A 13,594-nucleotide genomic window follows, 5' to 3' on the forward strand; every position below is an offset into this window, starting at 1 on the left:
CTCATCCGTTTTCAAAGGGTTGGGCAACAACAACTTTTCCTCAAACAGAGCAGTCTCTCTTTGTGCCTCCTATACCTTATCTCTCTCTCTCTCTCTCTCTCTCTGCCTTATGTATGTTTCATCCAGGAAATATACATTATTTAAGCAAATTATCTTTAAACCAACTTAAATGTTTAGGAATCTGAACATAAAAATATACATTTCACAACATTATACACAGTTTCTGAGGGGGATTAATTGTATTACCAAAACCATAATTGCATTACGAAACTCACTTTATAAGAATATATATATGTATAATATATATATATATATATATATATACTATATACATATATATATATATATATATTATATATATATATATATATATCTATATATCTATATATATATAAAGATATAGATATATATATATATATAATATATATATATATGTGTGTGTGTGTATACATTTTTCAATCTATAAAAAATCTGGCAGAGTAACCCAATGCCCGATTGTAGCTCAAGCCTGGAGAAAACCAAAAAAGTAAAACAAAGGAAGTTGCCCTACACATCCTCTCTGCAGCCCCCTTCACACAAGCGGCTATTTCCCGCTCGGGAAAATTCCTCCACTTAAGGGCGTCAGGAAGTTGCATGTCTTCACACAAGCGGATTTTTCCCGAGCGGCTCGCCTGCCATGCAGAAATCCTGATTGGTAAATACCACTCATTTCACCTTGTAGTTTGCTTGAGATGGAGGACGTCAAACAGAGTGACTTATGTTTACTTAATGAACAGTGTTAGAAAAGAGAAGACAGCGTCCATGGTGGACCCACCCAATAAACAGCTCCAGGACACTTCAAAGAGCATTCTATACATTATATTCAGACGCATGTCGTCTCCTTCGTTTGAAGAACTTGTGACGAAACTGAAAGGGAATTAGACGACAAGACACAGGTATGAGATCATCCATTCCTCCCGAAGAAGCTGTTGTCCTAACTGTGAGGTAATTAAATGAAATAGCAATATGTATTACTGCAACGCAGGGAAAAACCGTTCGCGATGTAGCAGTGTATGTAGCAGGGGGAATTTTGCCGCGCCGGATTCGTGTTATGTGAAGGGTCTCATCAACTTCATTGATTTTTATGCCGCACGGTTTTCCCGCGCGGGAAAAAGCTGCTCGTATGAAGGAGGCCGAAGTTCAAGGTAACTGTTTGCTCTCGGAAGCAAGAGCCCGTGCTGGCATAAGGCCATTTTAATCCACCAACAACGCTTCGACGAAGAAAGGTTGTGGGAGTAACGTTGGTTGTAAGAGTGGTTTTAGAATTTTTGCCCTCGAAATTCCTTTTGTTTTCAGGGAGTTGAAATGATTCTCATGACGAAGAACATCAAGGCAAGATCTGCCTTCATGGGAGGGAGACATGTTCCTCCCTCTCACTGTCACAATGAAGAATTATTAGGGATTAAAGAACAGAAACGTGAAGGGGATTATGGTGTTGGGTGAGAGAGAGACAGAGAGAGAGAGAGAGAGAGAGCCATGAAGTGTAAGACCAGGAGACAGCGATAGAAAGTTGGAAGGGGAAGGAAAAGAGAAGAAAGGTCTGGATGATGAATATTGAGAGACAGAGAGAGAGCCATTAAGTGAAAGGGCAGGAGGCAAAGATAAAGATGAAATGGGGAAGGAGAGTAACGAGGAGAATGATATCTGGATAAGGAATATTGAGAGAAGGAGAGAGAGAGATCAGCAGACAAAGATAAAGATGAAAGGATGAAGCGATGATAATAAGGTGAATGGTGGCTAGATGATGAATACTGTGTGTGTGTGTGAGAGAGAGAGAGAGAGAGAGAGAGAGAGAGAGAGGAACTCAAATGTAATGTAAGTCCCATTAATATTCAATGTTGGGTAGCTATTATTCTCAAGCTTATGACAAAAATGGTGAATATCCCTTTAGAAGCTCATGCAAAGCATCGTAGGAGATGCAACAGAAGAGAGGAACATGATTCAAATTTTTTACAAAATTCTCGTGTCTTCCCCATGATAAATAATAATTAATGATTGTTTAGCCTGCACCTGAAACATAAAGACATCTAGTCGGAGATTTACATAAAATATGATCGGGATTAGTTATAGGTTAACATCTTTCTTTGTATAACTGAGGAATTCTTGAGCATACATAAACATGGAGTTTTATTTTGACAGTATACATACATCAAATAATCATTTATTTATTTTGCGTGGTTGGTTTGGTGTTTGCTTCTCACCTCGGTGGTCGCGGGTTCGATTCTCGGCCATTCCATTGAGGAGTGGGAGATGTGTATTTCTGGTAATAGAAGTTCACTCTTGACGTGGTTCGGAAGTCACGTAAAGCCGTTGGTCCCGTTGCTGAATAATCACTGGTTCCATGCAACGTAAAAACACCATACAAGCAAACAAACAAACTAATCCATTACCACCCATCCGAAATTAAGGACTACAAGGTGATCTAACAAAGTGTTTGAAATTACATTATGTTGTCTGAACCAGGTTATAAAAATTTGGTAAAAAATATGCATTCCTTACAATATGATATAACTTTTGCAACAATACGAAACGTCAAATAAAGGTCAAAATCCTTTAAGCAAATGGCATTCTTCACTCCGAGATATTTTCCGAATGATTTGCGCATTTTACCTTCGCAATTTGGCAGCCAATCTGAGAGGAGATTGCAAATTAATGATGGCAATTGGCGGAGCGACGACCAATCACCGCGTTTAGGTTAAGCGAAGTTTTCAGCTGTTGTGAACATCACCAAAACAAGTTGGTTGTTGATATGGAAAAGCTTCAATAGTTTTTTGTCTTTTTAGTTTAAGAGGGCTATATGCATGATTACGTATAATGATGAGAAACACCTTTCTCTCTCTCTCTCGCTCAGTCTCTTCTCCTCTCTCTCTCTATATATTATATAATCATAGTAACGTTAAATATATCTATATGTATATCTATATATATATATATATATATATATATATATATATAATTTATCATATTTATATATATATATATATATAAATATATATATATATATATATATGTATGTATATATTCTTAATGTTTAAATGCAGATATATATGTCAACGTTGATGAAATCTCATCGATATCGTGAATCCCTGATATAATTATCAATGCCAATGAAAAGAACCTTCAATTCTTTGCAAATTGATTTCCCCATGAATAAAATCAAATTGGGTAAATAATAAAAGATTTACAAAAAAATCTTCTATATATAGATGTATCTGATATTGGGCATACAACCTGTGTACCTAATTCGGCCAGAACCTCTGATTTTTTTTTCTTTACTTTTTTCTTCTTTTTTAATGGCTACAGTGTTCCATTATCCCTTGGTAATTGTTCCTGTCTCTTCATTCATTTGAAAACTGTACATCGCGATGCAAAAATGAAGAGAAGGTAAAAGAGATAACATTTTTTTAGTCGAGAAAAAATGTTTCATTCGCTATGAAGGATTGCCATTAATTTCTGAGGATTTAAAAAACCACTGGAATTTGTTATGAAATATTTGAGGTATTACGGCTCTCTCTCTCTCTCTCTCTCTCTCTCTCTCTCTCTCTCTCTCTCTCTCTCTCTCTCTCTCTCTCTGGTTGACTTTTATGGGGCATAGCATAATCTATTCGCGTTCAGTATAGATGAATTATTTAGGAATAAGTTCAAACGTCCTTTACCTTTTGTAGAGAAAGATTTTATAGAACAAAATCGACATGAATCAGAATTTTACAAAAGAAATTGAATGTATAATAACCATACGTCCTTTTATTTGCTGTGTTCAAAATATAGTCTCGACTTTCGTCTTCCGTAAAGCGTAAATAAATGAAAAACAAACGAATAATAGAATAATAAGAGGAAATTAACCAAACTATTTCGAAAGACTGGAAATTCTCTTCTTCCTGCTCTCATTTACATCTCTCCCTAGGACCCTTGGATTCCTCCCCGTCTCCCCTCTCCCCTGAGATCCCCCTCAACCGGGATGGAGGTGGGGGAGGAGGAGGGGGTGGAACTGCCCTCGCTTCAGGACCAAGCTCCCCCCGAAGGAGCGGAACTTCCAGCTTGGATGATGAACACTGGCTGCATCCGACGGATGACGAGTGGAGGACTGGGAGGAGGAGGTCTTCGAACGTGTGAGTGAACCTCTCTCTCTCTCTCTCTCTCTCTCTCTCTCTCTCTCTCTCTCTCTTTAAGCACGCATGCAATCATTCCTTTATCCTTTATGGAGGATATCATCATCATCGTTTCTTTTTATCAGTTTTCCTCCATCGTACACCATATAAAATCACCTCTCTCTCTCTCTCTCTCTCTCTCTCTCTCTCTCTCTCTCTCTCTCTCTCAAGTATGTAATATATTTAATTTTCCTGGAACGCTCTTAACCATTTTGAAAACCTCTCACGGCATCATCATCGAAGCTCATCCCATCTTAAACTCCTCCATCTCTCTCTCTCTCTTTCTCCAGATCCGACAGCGGCCGGATGCTGCCGACGCCACCCACCTCTCCTAGAAGCTCTTACCAGACTGCGCCCACGCCCACGCCCCCGCTGGTGGGCGGCGGTGGTGGAGGAGTCTTGGGGGGCGTCGTCCCAGGACCCGGGAGCGACGGGCGAGGGAGCATCTCCAGGATCACTCAGTCCCTCGAGGTCAACACGTCTCGCGACCTCAGCATCGGCTCCGAGGACGGCCTCAAGAGGCAGAGTTCGGTGACGGAGGGAGAGACGATACGGATCGTCATCCATGACGTCGACCTCGACCACAGGAAAGGTGAGGGGCCGGTGAAGGGGGGGGGGGGGGGGGGGGGGGGGGGGGGGGGGGGGGGGGGGGGGGGGGGGGGGGGGGGGGGGGGGGGGGGGGGGGGGGGGGGGGGGGGGGGGGGGGAACATAGGGTTGGGTGGATACAGAAAAGCTTATCCATGGAGAGAGAGAGAGAGATTCATTCCGAGAAATGTATTTTACCTTCTTTGGCTAGTACTAGAATAGTAGAGGGTGATTGTCAACTGTTAAAGAAAAAGAAAATTGAAAAGGAATGAGAGAGAGAGAGAGAAAGGAGAGAGAGAGAGAGATTCATACTGTGAGATTTATTTTACCGTCTTTGCCTAGGACAAAGCGTATATGCCCATCATTAACTGATCAAGAGAGAGGATAATTAAAAGGAAATAATAGTGAGAGAGAGAGAGACAGACAGACAGACAGAGAGATTTAAACAATTATAGGACTATATATAATGAGAGGCGAATATGGTGACGACATCCGAGCTATCTTTAATTTATTCTATTTAACCATAGAGCTTTGTAGATCGGTTGGAGCTTCTTCTATTGTTCGTGATATTTATTCTAACAATAGACTGATATTTCAGGCAATGGCGATTCTATGACTCTTCCTATATCTGAAAACTAAGCATAATGTCTAATGATTAAGGTCCTGGAAACTCTGTTGAGGGGACGGAGGAAATCTTCAAATACCCTGAACATTATTTTTAGCTTACCTGACTCAATAATATTAAGTTGTTTTTAATACATTATATTCCCACTTCCATTTGGATGCTATAACTCCTCTTTATGATTAGTAACCATCATAGATAGATATATAGATAGAGAGAGAGAGAGAGAGAGAGAGAGAGAGAGAGAGAGAGAGAGAGAGAGATATGGCTAGCTAATGTGTTATCATTTCGTAACCATGATCAGTCTCTCTCTCTCTCTCTCTCTCTCTCTCTCTCTCTCTCTCTCTCTCTCTCCTCTCTCAACATATTCTTGAGCACTTCATCGCTAATTTAAGCTGAATGAGCTCTCATAAGTCTTCAGTATTTTTCGTTCATTACTGAACAATGTTAATGGAAGCTGAAAAGATGCTCTAGTTTTTAGTTGGTACCAGTTGCACTTATTCAGTGAGATAATGTTTCTGTCTCAATGTTCCCAAGGAATAAAACCCATTTTCTTTTTTCGAAAGGGCAGCGCCGTTTTTAATGTGCTTGTTTGTTTTGTAATACTTCAGGATTTATTTATGATTTTTTTTTTGTATTCGTATAAAGAAAGGGACCGAGAAAATAAGACAAGGCAGTCAAATACGCAAGTGAAAATTGTTGCTATGCATGTCAAAATTGGATTAAAAAGAATGAGAAATTCAGATCAGGCTGTGAGAGGAATAAATACACTGAATAAGAGAGGTAGGGAACAAGTGAAGAAGAAGAAGAAGAAGAGGAGAAAAAGTGAGAGAAAGAGAGGCACATTAATAGGTCAAATTTAACAAATTGATCTAGGGCATATGGCCCATAAAGTCCTTTACACTTTATATATTTTCTGCGTTATAACTGTATTCAGACACTATTAGAAAATAAAACAAAATAATCGGGAAGAGATATAGAGAAAGATAACAATAAAGATAAAAATAATGAGAGTGAAATGAAGAAAGAGAAAGAGTGGGCAGGAGAGAGAGAGAGAGAGACCTTACAGACCTTACCTTACAGACCTTACAGTTCGTTCGGGTTGCCCCAGGTCCCTCAGTGTGAGGCACCTCTAATGTCTACCAGAGAGTTGCTAGTACATCTTCCGGTATATTTTGCATCTTCCAATCTTGGATGGTCTGGGATGCAGTTTAGATATTTGTCGAGCTTATTCTTAAACACATCTACGCTCACTCCTGATATATTCCTCAGATGAGCTGGCAACGCATTGAATAGACGCTGCATTATCGATGCTGGTGCGTAGTGGATTAATGTCCTGTGTGCTTTCCTTATTTTTCCTGGTATTGTTTTGGGCACTATTAATCTACCTCTGCTTGCTCTTTCTGATATTTTTAGTTCCATGATATTTTCTGTTATTCCTTCTATCTGTTTCCATGCCTGAATTATCATGTAGCGTTCTCTTCTCCTTTGTAGACTATATAATTTTAATGATTGTAGTCTTTCCCAGTAGTCAAGGTCCTTAACTTCTTCTATTCTAGCTGTAAAGGACCTTTGTACACTCTCTATTTGTGCAATATCCTTTTGATAGTGTGGGTACCATATCATATTGCAATATTCAAGTGGACTACGAACATATGTTTTATAAAGCATAATCATGTGTTCAGCTTTTCTTGTTTTGAAGTGCCGTAACAACATTCCCATTTTTGCTTTACATTTTGCCAAAAGAATTGTTATTTGATCATTGCATAACATGTTCCTATTCATCATCACACCAAGGTCTTTAACTGCTTCCTTATTTGTGATTGTCTCATTATTAGGTCCCCTATATGCATATAGCTTTCCTTCTCTGTCTCCATAATTTATTGATTCAAATTTATCAGAGTTAAATACCATTCTATTTTCCTCTGCCCAATCATATACTTTGTTAAGGTCTCTTTGTAGAGCGTTCCTATCTTCATCACAAGTAATTTCTCTACTTATTCTTGTGTCATCAGCGAAACTACTCACTACCGAATCCTTAACATTACTGTCTATGTCTTCAATCATAATAACAAACAGTATTGCAGCTAACACCGTACCTTGTGGCACACCGGATATTACCTTGGTTTCATCCGATTTCTCATCGTTTGCAATAACTATCTGTTTTCTGTTGTGTAAAAATTCTTTTAACCATCTTCCTATTTTATCTACGATATTGTGTTTTCTAATTTTCTTTGCTAATATATTATGGTCTACTTTGTCAAAAGCTTTTGCAAAGTCTAGATAAACCACATCTGTTTCATTTCCGCTTTTCATATTTTTGAATATGTTCTCACGGTGGACTAACAGTTGGGTTTGTGTACTTTTTCCGGGTACGAAAACCGTGTTGTCCTATATTAAACAAATTATTTTTTATTAAATGTTTCATAATATTTTTCTTCATTACCCTTTCATACACTTTCATAATATGTGATGTTAGACTCACAGGCCTATAATTACTTGCCTCAAGTCTTGATCCATTTTTGAAAGTAGGGGTGATATATGCTAATTTGTGCTCATCATAAATCTTGCCTGTATCTACACTTTGTCTTAATAATATTGCAAGTGGCTTTGCGATAGAATGAACTACTTTCTTTAACAAAATAGCAGGGATTCCATCAGGCCCTGCAGCAGCTCCATTTTTAATTTCATTAATTGCCTGCACAATATCAGCTTCATTAATTTCTATGTCAGCTAAATATTCACTATTTTCGTCCCTTACTTCTATATCATTATCTTCATTATCTATTCTAGGGGTGAATTCTCTCTTATATCGTTCTGCCAGTATGTTGCAAATTTCCTTTTTTTCATTCGTTAATCTCCCTTCAATTCTCAGAGGGCCTATTTCTATTCTTCTTTTATTCATCTTCTTCGCATATGAGTATAATAGTTTGGGGTTTTGCTTTGATATTTAATAGGGTTTTTTTCTTCCAATTCCCGTTTTTCATTTTCTTTTGATTGTATAATCTTTTGTTCTGCATTTTCTATCTTACTTTTTAGTTCTATCAACTTTCCATGCATTTTTTCTTTTGCAAGACCTTTTTTCCACTTTCTGATTTTCTGGAACAAGATCCTTCTGTCTCTTGGTATGCATGAATGATGTTTACTTTTCTTCTTCGGTATATATTTATCCACTATTTTCTCTAATATTTTATATAATATCTCCGTATTTACCCTTATGTCATCGCTTACGAAAATGTTATCCCAATCTTTGTTTAATTCTTCATTTATTTCTGACCATTTTATATTTTTACTGTAGAAGTTGTATTTTCCATATCCTTCCCACTTTTTCATTTCTTGCTTATCTCTGTTTTCACTTGCTTTGGAATGAACTGTTAATTCTATGACATTATGGTCTGAAATACTCGCATTATAAACTATTATTTCTTTAACATAATTCACCTCGTTCACAAATACTAGGTCTAAAGTATTTTCCTTTCTTGTTGGCAGGTGATTTATTTGTTGAATGTTGTATTCTAGTAGCATATCTAATAGCTTTTCGAATTGCCTCTTATCTTCTGCACTACTATTACTCCCTTTTTTATATGTATAAGTACATCCACAATCTCCTATTCGTTCTTTCCATTCTACGAAAGGAAAGTTGAAGTCACCGATAGGAGAATAGTCCAGTCCTTGTGATTTCTACATATATCATCCAATTTTTCAATTATTAAGTCAAACTCTTAGTATTAGGAACGGTCTATATATTACTATGTTCATTAATTTTTCAGATTCAAATTCTACCGCTATTAGTTCACATTCTGAGTTACTATATTTCTCATATATTTTTCCTTGTTTTTTGTCTTTCCCATATATTGCGGTTCCCCCTTGATTCCTATTTTTTCTATCTGATCTATAAGTTTGGAACCCTTTTATTTGATCATCATTCCCAGTCTCTTGGGAATACCAGGTTTCACTTATATTCATTATATCTATTTTCTTTTCAATTTGGGTTAGTTCTTCTAAGTACTCTATTTTTCTTTTGAGTTACTCGTAACTAAACCCTGCGCATTCATCACTATGATGGTTTGCGTGTTTTCTCCTTCATTTAATATTGGTAGTAATAAGGATTTTCCATGTCTCTTTCCTGTTCTGGTATGTTGTTCTTTTTTTCATTTCCAGAAATTCTGACATTAAAAAATCCAACTTTTCCATAATATTTGATCTTCCTTCATCATAATTATTCATTTTGTGTCTGAATCTGCAATTTTCTCCGTTTCTGCAATATCCTCTTGCATAATAAATACAGTTATTATCCCTTGAGTAGAATTTTGGAGCTGATGCATTGAAATTTTTTGCTGACATCTCTGCATATCTCATTGGTGGTTTGCTTTTCTCTTTTACCTGATATTCTTGATTTCTCTCTTTATTTGTTTCTTTCTTATTTTGGATTTTATTACTTGGTTGGTTATTTATTTGATTATGATTCATGGCTACAGGGTGCATATATTTGCATTTTTTGTCGAACTTACATCCTTTTCCTTCTTTTAGGTTTTTGCATATTTTTGGATGCAGATCTCTGCAATCATCCCCATATCCATCTAGGTATGCACATTTACCATATATTTCATAGTTGTGACATACCTTAGGATGTTTGTAGTAACATCTTTCTCCAAATCTGCAATTCCCTCTTTTCAAAAGGTTGCAGATTTTGTCTTTCTTGTCTATTTTTTTCCTCTTTCCCGTCATTGTGTAGATCTGGGTAGAGCCTCTTCGGGATTTGCTTTTCTGTTGCCATATCGTAATTTATTTCTTCGTAGGTATGCTGCTTTATTGCCTCATATGTAGTATCAATGAGTATCTCTGCATCCATACTTTTATCTTGTTCTTTGTTTTCCTTATTTTTTTCTGTCATTTCATTTTTGTTTACTTCTCTTCCGTTTTCCTCTTCTTCTTCTTCTTCTTCTTCTTCCTCTTCCTCTTTTTCTTCATTTCTTCATCCTCAACTATTTGTACATTAATCTTGATTTAATAACATTGTCTATCCATGATAGACATGTTGAACAAAAAATTTTTGTATCTTTTCTCATATCTTGTATTACCTCAGCACACTGTGGATGGGTCGGAATGTTGCATGCAGCACATTTTCTGATTAGGTTTTGTGGATTGACTATGCTATACCAAACCTTACACAGTTTGCATGCTTTTGGCATTCTTTTTCCTAATGCGTCAATTAGGATATTCACAAGATTCACCTTATTCATTTTCTTTGTCGGAATATGTTGGTTTATGTATATTTTCTTTATGAGTCTCTTGACCACTTGGATTTTATTTGGAACTTCTTCAATTATTTTCAAGATGTTTTCATTAGATTTGTTCCAGTTTGAAGGATTATATCCTTCTAATATATCTATGAATGCTTTTGTATCTTTTTGGTTAGGACTGTTGCTGATTTCATAGATGAGAAATGCCAGTTCCCTTCCTGCTACCTCATCGTATTGCGAATCTGCTAAACACGCTAAATTACGCCATCTCTTCCCGCAGTTGGAACTTACTGCCATCTTGTTCTGATTTACAGTATTACACTTGATAAACTAACTTAGAAGACGCTTTATCCTACTATTTTCACACTAATCTTATCACCGATAGTTCACGAACACTTCTAGATATTTCTCAAATTCTAGTCGTATGCTAAACTTGTGATATCTGTTGATTAATCTGATTTCACGCGGGAACGTCTCACCAAGCAAGATGGCTACTACAGAGAGAGAGAGAGAGAGAGAGAGAGAATTGATCTTACTCTGGGTGTATTTTCATTTAAATTTGGAAGATAAAAATAGGGTCATTATCCAGCAGTTGACGAGAAGTCTCTCATATATAGCACAGCCACATAATTCCGGTTCAAAAACTGTAGGATCTTTAAAAAGCATTCGATGGACAGAGAGAGAGAGAGAGAGAGAGAGAGAGAGAGAGAGAGAGAGAGGGACGCAGAGAGAGATTCATACCGTAGAATGTGTTTGAACTTTTGTTGCTGAGAGGGATATGGGGTCAATATTATTTTGTTAAAGAGAAAGGATACTTAAAAGGCAATAAAAGAGAGAGAGAGAGAGATTTTTTGCTGTCGAATATATTTTACCTTTTGGCTCGACAAGAATACAGGACCATTATGAAATTATTAAAGAGAAAGGTTAATTAAAAGGGAATGCAAGAGAGAGAGAGAGAGAGAGAGAGAGAGAGAGAGAGAGAGAGAGAGTCAATTAGTCAAAATGTAAGACAGCGAAGAAGATCATCCACAAAATAGACACCAAAACTTACCACAAAGGCGCCTCCGATCTTAAGCAACGAGTCTTTATTCCTCGTTTGCGAACGCGCGGAACTGTGAAACTTCGACGGCCTAGCTGTTTGTTCTCCTTTATGGAAATTTCCAATAATGGACACTACTTCCAATTTCAAGTTGCAAGGTTCTTCGCATGCTATGGATATGCCTCCCCAGCCCCCTCCCCAACCCCCACCTAACCTGCGGTCACCATCCGTGGCTGCTCCGTTCCAGTGAGCCAGCGCACCAGACAGCTCGCTGTTGCATTGTGATATATTTCAAGGCATTCCAGGATGAATGGCTGTTAGTGTATTTCAAGGGAGATGCGTCGTTTATGTTTGAACATAGAGTATATTTTTGTGGTTATTTTATATAATAGTATGTTGCCTATACATACACACATACTACATGAATACATACACACCCACACATATATATATATACATATTCATTTATATATGTATGTATACGTTCGTTATTCAGGCGTTTTGATATTTAGGTTCCCGAAACACTCGAGAAATGATTTACCTCATGATGAAACCCGATAAATGCATTGCTATTAGGCGGTTAACGCCAAAGGCTGGAAATATCAGCCAATCAGGGAAAGCCAATATTACCTGTTCTAAGTATAATTAATTTTCTTTTTCAAGAATAATATAAGGAATTATGGAAGAATTTTACAAAACGCTAATAATAGTCAATTTCTGATGAACATCATCAGCAGTAGAAATAATCATTTCTAACGATTTAAAAATGATAAACATTAAGAATAAAAATTTTCCAATAAAGAATAACATTCAAAGTGATAAATGATTAATTTTCTTTGAGCAATCAACCAAAAATGGTTCATTTCCGATCAAAAATAACCCGTGAAGACGTGAATCGTGAATATTTGATTGGTAAAGGCATTATGAACTAAAATGATGAATTTCTAAGGTTAATAATACCATCAATAATTAAGATGACCACACTCATGTTCTCTCATTAAAACCCAACTTACTTTCTGAAGAGGATTTTCTATCTCTTTGGTGAGAAACCCCATCACGTGGTTCTTTTGTCCCTGTTTCTATAATCTTGATGAAAAAAGAAGAGTTGCATGTTTTGTCAACTTATGTCCTCTTTGCATAAGATAAAAAATAAATAATTATGTTTATTTATCTCATTTATTTATTTATTCATCTGTGTATTTATTTATTTGTTTACTTATTTATTAATGGTTTTATTTATTTACGTATTAATTTTATAGTTATTTATGCAGATGGTTTGAGTAATCTTATATTCTCACCTACCTGAAACTTAAACAGTATGATCAATATTCATATTTTCTTATTACGTTTTCCTTCTTATGATATTTTCCAGTCTTCTTACTGTCGTATATTACATAAAGTATATTTACCTTCAAGCAAACTCATTGTTTTAGGTAAAATTAGAAGTATATTTACCTTTAAGCAAACTCATTCATTTAGGTAAAATAAGAAGTATATTTTCCTTCAAGCAAGCTCATTCTTTTGGTAAAATTAGGAGTATTTTTACTTTCAAGCGAATTCATTCTTTAGTTAAAATTAAGGGTCCCGCAGATCATTGGTGATTTATTGTCTGCATTTCTTTCCTCTGTTTTCGAAAGAACCAACGATTAGTGGTCTATTCTTCAGTGCCTATAAATTGCTTTTTTTGCGTTTCTACTTCTCTCTTTTTTCTTTGTTTATTCATTCATTCGGCGTTTTCATTATTTTAAATCAATGTTTTATCTTTATACTTGTAAATAAAGTCAAATGTCTGGATATTTTCATGGTTACGCTTTTTTCCAGATCTCTCTCTCTCTCTCTCTCTCTCTCTCTCTCTCTCTCTCTCTCTCTCTCTCTTTATCATTTCTCCCTAGTCATCATTTACCTCCGGATAAATAT

At 36.5% G+C, this 13,594-nt stretch overlaps 1 protein-coding gene across 1 annotated transcript in view; it reads left to right on the forward strand.

Moving 5' to 3' along the window:
• LOC135224779 (protein piccolo-like) overlaps positions 1-13,594 on the forward strand; it is an 819,328-nt gene that overhangs the window by 733,605 nt on the left and 72,129 nt on the right. Inside the window, 3 exon segments of the mRNA XM_064264104.1 lie at positions 3,944-4,148; positions 4,478-4,790; positions 11,829-11,923. Of these exon segments, the coding sequence (XP_064120174.1) occupies positions 3,944-4,148; positions 4,478-4,790; positions 11,829-11,923 (613 nt within the window).

Source organism: Macrobrachium nipponense, chromosome 12 (assembly GCF_015104395.2).
Source record: "Macrobrachium nipponense isolate FS-2020 chromosome 12, ASM1510439v2, whole genome shotgun sequence".
NCBI classification, from domain to species: Eukaryota; Metazoa; Arthropoda; class Malacostraca; order Decapoda; family Palaemonidae; genus Macrobrachium; species Macrobrachium nipponense.